Here is a 13,336-nt window from a genome sequence, read left to right on the forward strand (position 1 = left end):
TGTGGCTTGTGTGCTAATGGATTCATTTCAGATGTTTTCAAGTAGTTGGTTGTTCTCTTTGTTTCCAAAGTAGTCCTAATTTATTTAACAGTATTTGCCATTCAAGTCAACTGATTTTAGACAGATGTTTGTCTCTTGTGTTTCAGTCTAGACATTTATGATTTACAATCTGTAGCCCATCTGGTGAATTGCCATGGGAATATGCTTATTTTCAATGCTTGAAGTATTGCAACATACTCTTTGCAAGTGTTTTTGCAGTAGCGACTGGTGAGCCAACCATCAGAAAGGGTTTATTTTAGCAAAAGACTCTGACTTGTTTGTTCAGATTAAGACAGGAAAATACTCCATTTCTGTTCAAAACAACAACAGCAAAAAATGTTCCACTCCAAAATGTTGCCTGTAAATTGAAACTCTGGAGTGATAGATATCTGGGTGTAGTTTAAAAAAGAAATAAAACCCACCTGGGAAATGTTGAAGAACAGCAAGAGACCTGAAGAATCCACCTTGTCCAGCTCCATTCTCTGTGGTTGAACAAGTTTACCTGGCTGACCTTTTTGAAAGTATTTGGTGAGCTTTAGGTTGTCATAATGTGTAAATATAATACCATCACTGCAGCGTGTGGTTGCTGGTGTTTGTCACTGGTGTAGGACAGCTGTAGGCTCTAGGACTGGGTCCTCATCCCCAGGTGCTTCCTCTTTCCCTTCCAGCCCCATGGTGGGAGGAGAAGCTGTGGATGCACCAGGGAGGGTGTACCAGGCTGCCAAACAGCCTGTCGACCTTGTCTGGACTCTTCTCTGCTTGTTAAATTAGTGAAGTGTGGTGAACCCCAAAACCGAGGGGTGGCATGGAAGGTGAGGAGTGGGATAACCCTTTATGCTCTCAGCATGAGTATCTCCAAATGCAAACCACTTCATGTTTGAAACAACAAATGTTTGATGCTTGAAAAGTCATTAATTCACCATTCTGTGGTGGACAAAAGTGAGCATTTACCCCGACTTCCTCTCAGAATTCAGCTGAAGTAGTGCTGCTGTGTGACTGCTGTAGCACTCTGGTAGCTTTGGACAGGGCATGTTCAGGGCAACTGATAGCTTTGAGTTAATTTCCTGTTTTTACAGGTTACTGCATTATTTCTAGAACATGCCCCAAACCAGAATACAACATCTGGGCGACACACATTGCAAACCAGCACGCTGCAGAGTAGGAATCTTGTGGTTCTGACATGAAAGCCTGGAGTGCTGTTGTTTAACTCCAGACTGGACACATTCAGCCTCCCGCTGTGTGCAGCAGGTCAAGTGGCAAACGCCGGTAACCAAAGGGCTTTCAAGGGGCTCCAGAGTAAACAGCAAAGGTGCTGTCATGTAAATAAGCCAGAAAATGCTCCGGGAGCTGTCTGCTGGATGCGTTTGGCAGGGATTTCTGAGTAGTTTGATTTGGGGTTTGGTTGGGCGAGTTTGTCTGCACATGTTGAAAGCATCAGTCAGACCCAGACTGGTACTGTCAGGTCTGTGGCTGCAGGGTCCAGGGGCTGAACGTGACATTCGAGGGTTTGGGGTTTGCAGTTTGGTGTTCGTGATGATTGTGCGCTGAAATGCCGAGACACCAGTGTGTTTTTTATCATTCATATCGGTTTGGCATCTTATTTTTAAATTACATTTACAGCAAATTGATTTGACAATCTGTGAGAGCAAGTAAAGAACTGTTGTATTTGTAACCTCTCCTAATCTGGCCCTGGGATTTGGAAAAAACCATGAAGTGGTCATAGAAGTCACAAAGGAGTTCAAGAAGTCTGTGTTACCTACATCAAAAGTGCTTCAATCTCCACTGTCAGACCTTGAGTTTGCATGTGCAGAGGTGACTGTGTTCAGTGCTTGAGCCATGCAGGCTGATACTTTTATTTCTCAGGCTGATACTTTTTTCTTTTAGATGTTCCATTTGCATTTAAATAGTCATTTGTTGCAGGATCCGAGATGATTTGAAATTCATAGAGCCATTTCTGTTAAACTTGGGAGTTTTGGTAATGTTTTTGTACTCTTCAAAGGTGAAGGAATTACTTCATACTACTAAACTGTGATCTGAATAGAAAATAACCAGTTGAGGTGCCAGAGTGTAAATGGTCATGTGGCAGGCATCCCTTTATTCACATCTTGGTGTGTAGATGAGGTTGTCTTTGAAATATTGACAAATCTGTAGGGGTAAGAAGTATAAAACTCTGCCTACTGCCTATTTCAGGCATGAGCTGGTGCCATGGGGATGGCCAAGTGCTGGGCATGTTTTTTACAATTTATCAAAGCACAGGCTTATTGGTAACATTATTTTAGCACCTTTCACTACAGTGCCATTGGCAGGTTGAATGCAGCAGGAATGGGACTTTTTTCTGTCTTTTCAGATTTTTCCAAAGGTATTTTTTAAAGCTGTCATCCCTTCAAGCACTTAATATTGTTAAAGCTACTCCTTCTTTTCTCTCTAATGTGGACCTGCTTTAATCTACAAAGTCACACTGATCTGAGGACAAAGTATTTAGATCTTGATCAGCAGCAGATTTAAGACACTGTCCTAGGAACTTGAACAGACACCTGGCAGTTGACTCTGCCTTGTACTTTATGTGAGCAGAGTTAAGTTAGTGGCTGAATTAAGTCTTGTCTAGGAGAGAGTGCACCTCAGATTTGTGGCAATATTTGTACGTGAAAGCTCTTTACGTCCTAATTTAAAGGTTTTTACAAAAATGGTCTGACACCTTCATGTTTGCTTGTGCTATCAGAAAGTTTTAGGCTGTGGCCAAAAGGCTGGGAAAAATGCTCACCAGCTCTGCTGCAGAGGAAAGAAGATGAATGGAAGGATCCAGGTTTTTTTTTTCTTTTTTTCTTGTCATCACCTTGTTTAGTCCATAAGCTGCTTTGAGAATAACCAAGTGGAGGGAGAAGACACGTGTGCCTGACAGGGAGCCTGTTTGTGCTTGTTTCATTGAGGAAATTGTTCCGGAACAGCTGCTCATCCATGTGAAAATGCAAACCCTTGGGTCCCAGCCAAGGTCAGCAAGCCCTGGGTCATTTGTTTTAGCAAAGCAGACCAATTTGCCCTTTAATTATCTCTCCTTTTCATTCTGTCACACCTCTTGCTCCATAGATTTACTTCCTGAGAAGCACCACATGAGAAAGATGTGATACCAATTTTGTTGTGGATCAAGGGGGAGGCAGAATAGTTTTTCATGGGTTAATTTTAACAGTTAAGCTTTATTAAATATTATGCGTTTACCTCCCTGGATTTAATTTTTTACTTAATTCAGTAGGTTCTTGCTATTACAATGTACAGGATTCTTAACTTTCAAAGTAAAAGAGCAAAATCACTTTATTTCATATTGTTTCTCTGCTAGTGCAGGTATTGTGGTGTGAAATGGTAAATTGGTGTGTGCTTGCTGGAAACAGAACTGAGAAATTCCTGAACTTCAGGAAACTTCCAGTAACTGCTCTCAGAATGGGAACTTTATAACAAAGCCTGGTAGAGTTTGGTAATTGCAAAACAGCACTAGAAACCGTGTAAAACACATGCCCATGTGCTGGAGCTGGATGTGAAAAATAGTCTACAGGGGACATAATAATAAAGAGAGAAAAGCAATGCTCTATAAGCACTCAGGAAAATGGTGTGGTAAAATGACTTCTTTGTCCTATAATGTTACGTGGAAAGAGAAAAATAGGGAAGAAGTGTTGCTCTAGCTGGAGGAACTTAAATGCCAGTTTCTGACTTCTATAATTTAAGGAAAGAAAACTGATTAAAGTGATCTTTAATGCATGCATTAAAGGTCACACGGGAACAAGAAAAAAGCATACTTATTCCAAAACTGGTTTTGTACAAGAATTTTGAAAGTGTCATGGGTTGCAACCAAGGCTATAATTAGCCTTGAAAATCTTGGGACAGAAGTTGCTTAAGTACATTGTGACATTATTCCTGAAGGAATAAAAATGACCAGAAGAACTGTCAATCTCTGCATGACAAGAACATCCTCTTGGCAGGGCAAGTGGCAGACAGAGGTGGAAGGGAGCCTTGCTTTGATATGCAATAAAATTGCCCAATAAAACATGGCACAAGAAGGAATAGAATGATTGGTGTCATTTTTGTTAGCCTCAGCGTGCAGGTGTTTTTTTAAAAGGCAATAAATTTGCAAAATCTTGTTGGTTATCTGAAATGGTTAAAATAATCAGCTTTCATGCCATCAGAGGGGTGATGGAGCAGCACAGGGGAATTGTGGATGGGAAGAGGAGGAAAGGCTCCAATTGGGGTGTCAAGCTGTTAATTATTTCTGCCTCAATATGACACCGAGTTGCTTCTTTTACTTATTTAAAGTTTTATTCCATTAAATATTAACATATTAGAAAATAGGTAAATTTTGTTCTCTGTCAGCTGGAGACAAGTGAGGTGTGTCACCTGCCTGGTGAGGTGGACATTGGTCTCTCCAGCCTGGTGGCTCTGCTTTTATTTCAGAGGAGGGGGAATCTTTTCCTTGCACCTGCATTTTGGGGCAGCCCTCCAGGAGCCCTGGAGATGTGCTGTATTCCCAGGAAAGGAGCTCAGGGTGGAATTTGGCCACTGGCTTTGGCAGCAGAGGTGGCCAAGCTCTGCTGGCTCAGTTTCATTAGAAACTCAGGAGACAATCTCTGTTAACAGGATTGAAAAGTACTGCAGGGAGTTCACTTCTGTGTGCAGCATCTCTGATAGAATGGATGGACCTTTTCTCATTTAAAGTCAGCTTTGTGTTGAACCATGAGTTTTAACCAAGTTAAAACTTGCAAAGCTGTGATTCCCAAGAGTGCACATCACTTACATCCTCCTCTAAATTTCTGCTTTTTAACAGTTCAGAACTATTTGAAATAACCAAAAATATTAAAAAAACCCCCACCAACACCCAAAACAAACAAACAAAACCCAAGCCAAAGGTATGGTTTTGTTTTAGTGTTAATTAGGGAATGGTTTGACAGCAAGAAGAAACTTTAATAATTGCTGGGACTCACTGAGCTGTGGAGGTGGGGTCTTTATTTTACTACCACTTGAAGTTGTTTTGATACCATTGATGAGAGGAATGCAGTAATGTGTGCTAAAGTCATTTGGCTAACCCTGCAATCAAAGCACTGGAAACAAAATCTAGCTGCAAATCACCAGGCTGTCAGTCTTTTCAAACCTGTTATCCAAACGACTTTAACAGTTTGTGGGTCATATGCAAGGTTAAGACTCATCTTGCACGGTGCACGTTTTGATGATAAAACACAATATTCCTTTTTTTTTTTTTTTTATTGGAGTGGAAGTGTTACAGTCAACAGTATCAGTGTGGGAGTTTGATTTCTTCCTGCAAGTAGATCACTACTCCATATGAACAGTTGGCACAAGGTTTGGAAGAACAGATATGAGACACGCCGAGCAAAGTGCTTCTTATTTGTTGTATATATCTGCTCTGTACATGGAAACTCCAGAGCTGTTCCAGTTTGAAGCTTATTTCCAAGGCAGAGTAGCTGTTTTTGAGAAAGACTGGCCAACACCACTATGAGTAGACAGTGCTTCAGTGAGGGGCTGAAACAGGTTATACAGAAAGCTTCATTCTATTGAGCGATATTTATTTGCAATATTTAAATTGTCTGCTTAAATGCTGAACTCAGGATTTTTTTTTTTATCAATAGTTTTTCTTGTATTTTTTCAGGTTTGAGAATTTGTTGCCAACAAAGGTGTCACATAACTATTCATTTTACCTATTCTCAAGCATGTTCTGTCCTGAAGAACTGAACAGCTCTTGATAATCCAGTGTGGATTAAATCCCAACAAAAAGCATCATTGTGTGTTCAAAATATCAGCATTTACATTTTATGTACTGTCCAGTTTACTCTGGAGCAAAACTTGGCAGTGTGTACAGACCAAAGTAGATTCAGAGAGAAGTAAAAAACTATATTCCTCAAAAGAAGTTTGCAGAGTTTTTTTGTTTTTTTTTTTTTAATAGGGAAAACACATTTATTCAAACAATATTTCTGTAAAATTCTTTCTGAACCAGTTGCCACTTCATATTTTTGATGGATTTAAATAAAGCCATTTAGATGGCAGCTCCTTCCCAATAATCACTTACTGCTCAGGCTGAATTTTTTCCATTGACACTAAAATTGTTGGCTGTCTGAGGAGACAAATATTGTTGTGAGGGCCACAGAGTAAGAGAGAAATCCATATGAGCTGAATAATAAGTAGTAACTGGTTTTCCCCTTACTGGGCCTGTAGTGTAGGTAGAGTTCCCCACAAAGTTAAATGTAGGAAAGTATGAAGTGCAGCAAAACCAGAACCAAAATATTTAAATTTAAGCTTCAGAGTTCTCATATGCCTTACACACTTGAAGATGATTTACCATATTTGAAATGTAGATTTGAGTAGTAAAATCTGTAGGTGCTGGTTAGACTGTAAATAACTGGATAGTGAAAACAGACCAAGATAAGAGGAGATAAAAATAACTCAGATGGATTCCTGTGTGTAACTTGGATTTTGGGAGATGGGAATTTCTGCTGATTGTACCAGAAGCAGCCCGAGGAATATAAAAATGCAGATGGGTAGGGAATGACTGCTAATTTGATGTGGACTGGTTTTGCTGATACCAGACAACAGACTGTGACTCAGTTTGTTGTTGGAGATTTCATTAGATTAGTCTAAATTTTAGGAGCAGTCACTCCTACAGGCCATTGCATCCCATCTGTGCCTGAAGTGCTTCATATGTTTTAGTGCTCAGCTTCCTTCCCTAGAACGTGATATGGGTTGGAGATGTTGGATGGCTTCTCCATCAGAGAAGGTGATGGAGTTACCTTCTGTTTTGTCAGTCAAAGCTGAAATTCACTTTGCAGTGACAAGGAGCAGAGTCTTGCTGAGCTCAGCTCAAGAGTTTGACCATGGGGGCGAACAGGCTAATTAACAGGTTACTGTCAGATTTTAATATGTAATAAGGAAGGAATGAAATTAATTTTTCTTTTCCAAGCAGTAAACTCTGATTGCAAACATCTGTCTGATGTTTGGGAGGTTCATTTTACTGACTGCTCTGTGTGATGTTCCTGAAGTTAATGGGTGAATGAATGAGCAGTTGAGAGAACTATTTCCATTTTATCTAGACACTTTCTTTTAGCTGTGAGGCTCCATTTCCAGAAGCACAGTGGTTATGGCACTTGCTTTGTTGTACTTGTACTCAGTGCCTCAAAATGGAACTTGCATGTTCAGGGCTGGATTTCAGAGTGGAAACCATAAGCTTCTTGCTTGTATAACCACATTCCAAGGTTAGTCTGAATAGCTGAGATAATGAATTTGGTCTTTGTGCATTCTTAAATAGATAGATAGTTTTTCACATATGTGACTTTTTTTCTTTTTTTTTTTTTTTTGCTACAATTGGATGCTTTCCTTGGGAGCTGCCTAATTCCAGGCTGCACAGTTTCTGCTTTGTTCTCTGCTCCTATGCCTTCGACAAGAATAACTTCAGCAGAGTTCAATACAGGAATTGTGGGCTGCTAAAGGACATATTGTGTTACTGCTTAATGCTGTATAAGTTGATCAGTGGGTAATATAAAGTCTGTGTTCTAGCTGTTTTATGATGAAAATATTATTTCAGCAGAATATATGGTAAAGTCATTGAACAATGATCTTATTCTCAGAATGATGGCACAAGGCATTTTCCATATACCAGAAATTAGTGGAGCTGCTCATTTTGTTATTGCAGGCTTCAAAAATAAAGCTATTTTTAACCTTTTCTGAGCAATTGTGCTATTTTTTAAACTGAAAAAACTGATATCTTATTACTCTCTTTCTATTAGGACCAGCAGAGGTTCCCATGATGTCACCCAATGGATCCATTCCCCCTATTCATGTGCCTCCTGGTTATATCTCACAGGTAAGCTTCTTGAAGAATTAAAATGAGTGTAAAAGCAAAGGCATTGATCCATATAGAGAAGTCTACATGGCTAGAGTTTAATATAGAAGTTTTAATGAAAATAATACACATTTTTCATGCTCCTCCTGTTTAGTGATTGCACATCACATTTGCACAAGTGACCACAGATGTGCACCCTCACACACACTGGTTTGTGTAATAGATTTGGGTTTTGAGCACCAGCAAAAGCTCTGCACACAGACTGAGCCTATCTGTGCAACTTGTATTGTTTGTGAGAGGAAGAAAAGTCCTTCAAATTCTTGTGTGATAGAAGAGGTAGGATAGCATGGAAGTGAGAGAAGGAGCCACTGTACCTATAAAATATGTTGTTGATCCTCAGTAGGTTCTCAGCAGAAATCCTGCAGCATACCAAGAACTGGGGGTTTTGGTGTGTTTTCAAGAATAAATGTGATTTAATTATCTATTTATGGAAAAAATGGAAAAAGCTTTTGCAAAGCTGTTAGGTTTTGGAACTCTTGAACAGCCACTGCTCTTCTGTGTAAACAACCCCAGATTAACAAGTTGTTCCTTCCATCTTCTGCAAAGCTCAGACTCTTTTTGAGGTAAGGAAGAAAAAAACCAAAACCAAACCAAACCAAAAGATTGATGTGAGGCATAACAGCTGTGAACAATACAATAAATCCAATAATTTCACCGTTTTCATTGCAACCTGGACCAAAAGCTTCCTTAAAAGTACACAAAGTATTTCAGATATCCTTGATGAATTGCATAAGAATTTTTGATAGATATAGTTTGGCATCTTGTTAAGCAGAAAATAGATGATGTCTTGGAATCCCTTCCCCAGGAAACATGTGAGCTTGTGTAATTCTGAAAAATTGTGGATGGCGTCATACTTAAATCCCACAAAATACTGCAATCACTCTGTGGTATTTTGACTTCTGAACAGAGTGAAAACATGCTTCAACTATGGGGGAAATGGTTAGCCAGCCCAGGAGAGAGGGTAGGATGTCAGGGTGGTCTTCCTGCTCCTCAATCCTCCCAAGGGGAGTGCTTGGAGTTTTGAGACAGCATTTGCTGCTTAATGCTCCTCCTGGCCTCACCTGATTTAATAAACTCACCCATATCATGCAGAGGTTTTTCTGAAGATTAATTCTTCCTTTGAAATAACTTTTAACACTTTTTTTTTAATATTAAAATGTTTATACCTCTCTATCTGTGCTAAGTGGTTGGGTATAATTGGAATGCTTTCCAAACCAGAGGGATGAAAGTCTTCCAGCTGTATCTCTGTCTGAGCCCAGTTCTTCTGTAAAGCTTTTTGTGGGGCACCATAATAATTCCACTAAAGAAGCTTTTAAGTAGTTTCTTAACCAGAAAAAAATCCAACCAAAAACCCTCTTCTGAAGCAGTTTTTCCAGGGAGCTGGAAATATGTTGTAAAGTTTTAGGGGGAAACTCTGTATTCGGCGCTTTTCTGCAGCTGAATGTGTTCTGCTCTGTGGTGAGTGAGCCTCTAGCCTCTCAGACTGCTTCATATTAAATAGTAGTTGAAAGTCTGTAGTAATGAAATTAGCTTTTTATTGCAGTAAATGTCTCTGCCTTATTTGCTCTTGCTTTTGTCTATTGCTTCGTAGTTAAACTTACTCTTTTATGATAAACAATTAGAACACAACTTAAATTTAACATGTCAAGGGAAAAGCCATAAAGCAGATTCATGCACTCTGGGATATGAATCAAAATAGATTTGATTTTTGGTTTGATTTGTCCCCAAAGTGTACATCTAAAGAGTCAGGCAGAAAGCAATACCCCTCCAGAGAAGTAAGGGTGCCTATTAAAAAAAAGGCATGAAATGCTGTTTCCATTTTGTTATGCCAAGCCTGTGTGAGCTGTGAGTGTTAGCCCTGAATATTACATGAGTTATCGAATGATTGCAGCCCTGGATTAATGTGGTGCTTCATTACCTCTTCGGGAAAATTGGCAGCAGGATGTGAGCCCTGCAAGGTCAGCCCCACTGGAAGCAGCACAAACACAGACTCTGTTTCTAGACTTCAAGGGCCATGGTAATAATTGTGACTAGAAGCTGGGTTTGTTGATGTTAAGGAGATGTTCTCAGTGATGAGGCTTAGCCAGGGCAGGAAATGATCCAGGAAAATAATAGAAAACAAATACACACCACCAGTTCAGATCTTTCATGCTATGGTTTTGCTCTCAATGACCAGCTCAATACAAGCCAGTATTCTGCATTCTGTTTCCAGCAGACAAACCTCTGTGTACCTCTGGCAGATATGAGCTATCAGATCAGAGTTCATGTCCCTGCAATTCTTTGTGGGCTAAGGGTTAGTTAAATATAGACAAGAGGAAAAGTTCCTTGCTGTGCACTTGGTGGACAGTATTGCTGCTGTAGAAGTTGGTTGTGGAAGGTGACATGGCAAAGAAATATGCATTAAATATGTGTGATGTCAGCAATTTTGGCTTCAACTGTTAAGTGAGATTAAAGATTTGGATGCTAAGTTGTTAAATTTGGGAACATTCTCATGGGTTGTTGGTCCTGCTTTTCAGGGTATGTCTGGGAGGAGAGAAGGAAGGTTTGCAGTGTTCTAATCAGGAGAACTTGAAAAATTAAATATCAAAAAGCAGGATCAGTAACTTGTTTGCTTAGTGCTACTGGCTGAGAACTACTCTTTCTGAAATAAATCTGGAGCAGTCCCACTCAAATTTGAGAAGTTACTTGTCTGTAGTTAGACGTAATCATTTTTGGCATGAAACTCCACTTTGGATTTTATTTACAGATTTATCTTTGCCACAGATATTTAAGACTAAAGGACAAATGAGGTGCATGAGGTGCACATGTGTTGAAAAGCCTCCTTTGGCCATGGGGTTTGTATGGTGTGAACTGTGCAACTCAAGCCACAGTGTTGCTCAATGTCCTTGCACCAAGCACATGGCATTTGACAGAACTAAACCATAACTTCTAGAAAGAGGAATGTCTTTAAATGCCATTTAAAATGGTAGAAAAATCTATCACATCCTTGAAAATCAGGATTTTGGTCCTGGGTACATCCTCTTGCTTAAGAGAGGCACTCTTCTCCAAGAGCATGTGTGGCTAGCATCAGGTTTTAGTGACAAACTCCTTGTTTTTGTGTTCCTTACTGCTCACAGAGCTGCTCTGGGTTGTAGACTGCAGTCAATCCAGGCATCCTTTAATAGGATGGTCCTCACTAAAGCTTTGAACACAAGGAAGGTTGTGCAGATCTCCTATGGAGAAAGCCATGAAGTGATGATCCTTTTGAGTTCATGGACACTGTCTTGAAGAACTGCATCATTGCAGATTTAAAGTACCCCAACATGCTTGCCAGCATTCTAGATGTTTATCTGTCTGTTTTCCACGTTGAAGGTATAGATTTAATTTGGTGTTTGATTTAATACTGATGGATTCTAAAGATAGTGGTGCAAACTTGCCACGACTGGCGTGAACTCGGATTGGCATCTTTAAGAAATTAGATGAATAAATAAAATGTTGACATCCAAGTGCCTCGTGGATGAGCTCATTCTGTACTGTTTTTGGGTACAGATTGATTTATGAATGAAGTTTCAAATTAGTTTATGAAATTCCCAAAGTATTGGTTGTGGTCCACCCAGTGGCCATGCTCCAAATGTCCTTGCTGAATCTAGCACAGTAAAGTTAAGTGAAATAAGAGTTGTTTGGGTTTTTTTCTTTTTTTTTTTTAAAGCAAATGGAAATTACTTGCATATTACTACATTAAGCTCATACAGGAAATGTGTGTTACAGAATGAGGGTGGTTGTGTTTCTCTAACTGGATCTCACAAAATATAGATACCATTTACCTGTGCACAATTAACATGTCTTTTTCCTTAGAGTGTAATACTAAATTGCAGTGGAGAAAAATGAGACAACATGGAGCAGTGTGATGCACTTTGAATACATGCATTATCTCCAGTTACTACAGTGATATCTGCACTGGAAAACAAATAACATTTAAAATGGCATTCCCAAAATGTGGCAACCAATGGGGGAGGCAGTTTTATTGTGTATGAGTAATGTTAACCCAGACTGCCCTGTAAGATCATCACCTACCTCATGTAGCAATTAAGCTCCCTAAAATATGGGAAAAAACCCACACAGAACTATGCTATAATAGTATTGTTATTGAGGTGGCATGCCAGTTATACCAGCAAGCACAGAAAATACCAGCAAAAGACAATTTACTTGGGTTTGAAAAAAAACCCAACAAAATAATGGAAGTTTATCTCTAGGTGCCAAATGACCAGAGATATTTGTTGTTTCTAAATATGAAATGCTAAAATTAGTAATGGCAATTACTTTTAATATTCCAGATGCATCTAGAGACCTCAACAGGGATTAGGATTTTGTTGCTTCTTGGCACTGAAGTAGAGACAGTTTAGCAGTGTGTTTCCAGATGAATTTATGATCTTTGTGACAAGTGGTTCTAAGCAGATACAAAGAATTGCAGATTTCTTCTTAAAATAGCAAAGTTGAACCTCTCTGCTAAGTTATGTTATTTTCATTAGTGGAGCAAAACTGATTTTCTCTATCTTTGATGAACTGAGTGTTGTCTGCCAGAATGGCACTACTAGAATCTACTCACTGCAGGTTTTACAGATCAAGGGATATCTCCAGTCTTTATAGCTACCTAATGCATAAAATGCATAATAAATCAGATTACCAACTTTGATTTGTTAAGGACAGAATAGTGTATTCGAAGATTGTATGTACAGCTTCAGAAATGTACATGTGTATCAATAATTCCTAGTTTAGAGAGAAAATGCCTTGTAGGATTGGGAAATAGAGTGGGTTTTGCAAGGTCCCCTGTGTTTTTGTGTTCATTTGTAATGTAGGCACATGGAATAACAAGAATGCTGTCAGCATTCATGGGCTGGGAGGAAACAAATAAAAGAGATTAGTGTCTTGGCTTTTCAACTAAAATAATTTGGAGGGCTGGCTCATCTTTTTGAGTTGGACTAGTTGGTCTTTGTAGGTTCCTCCCAATTGAAATTTTCTATTCTGTCCCCTCATCTCTGGCTTCTCTCAGTACTGTTGGTACTTTATAGCTTCATCTAGCAGGATGATTTCATCAAAAAAGGTCTTTGACAGGACTCTGAGCTTTCCTCCCTGCTTTATAGATGATAGTTCAGGAAGCTGAATCCTAATAATTTTAAATATGGTTTACATTATGTGCTGCTCAGCCTACAAGATTTCTGTCTAAATCTGTTCCTTAATGTATTCATCTTTCAGCAGAGCACAAAACACACATGTAGCTGGTCTAGATGCACAGATAAGAGCCTGGAAGGCTGGAGTTGGCTTTGAGGCTTGGACCAGTTAAAGCCACAATGAAAACCTTTCACATCAGGATGTAGGAACTTGCTCTCTAGTTAAGCTACAGCATAATCCGAGAGTTAAATCCAGCATTTC

The 13,336-nt window shown here is 39.4% G+C and overlaps 1 protein-coding gene across 2 annotated transcripts in view; it reads left to right on the forward strand.

The window, feature by feature from the left end:
- The window catches only part of FNDC3B (fibronectin type III domain containing 3B), a 180,951-nt gene that overhangs the window by 82,618 nt on the left and 84,997 nt on the right, over window positions 1-13,336 (forward strand). For both annotated transcript variants that reach the window (XM_085069045.1, XM_085069046.1), the window contains exon 4: window positions 7,812-7,888. In XM_085069045.1, coding sequence (XP_084925171.1) covers window positions 7,812-7,888 — 77 coding nt within the window. The remainder of the gene's footprint in view (window positions 1-7,811; window positions 7,889-13,336) is intronic.

Source organism: Lichenostomus cassidix, chromosome 9 (genome assembly GCF_008360975.1).
Source record: "Lichenostomus cassidix isolate B80296 chromosome 9, HeHo_3.0, whole genome shotgun sequence".
NCBI classification, from domain to species: domain Eukaryota; kingdom Metazoa; phylum Chordata; class Aves; order Passeriformes; family Meliphagidae; genus Lichenostomus; species Lichenostomus cassidix.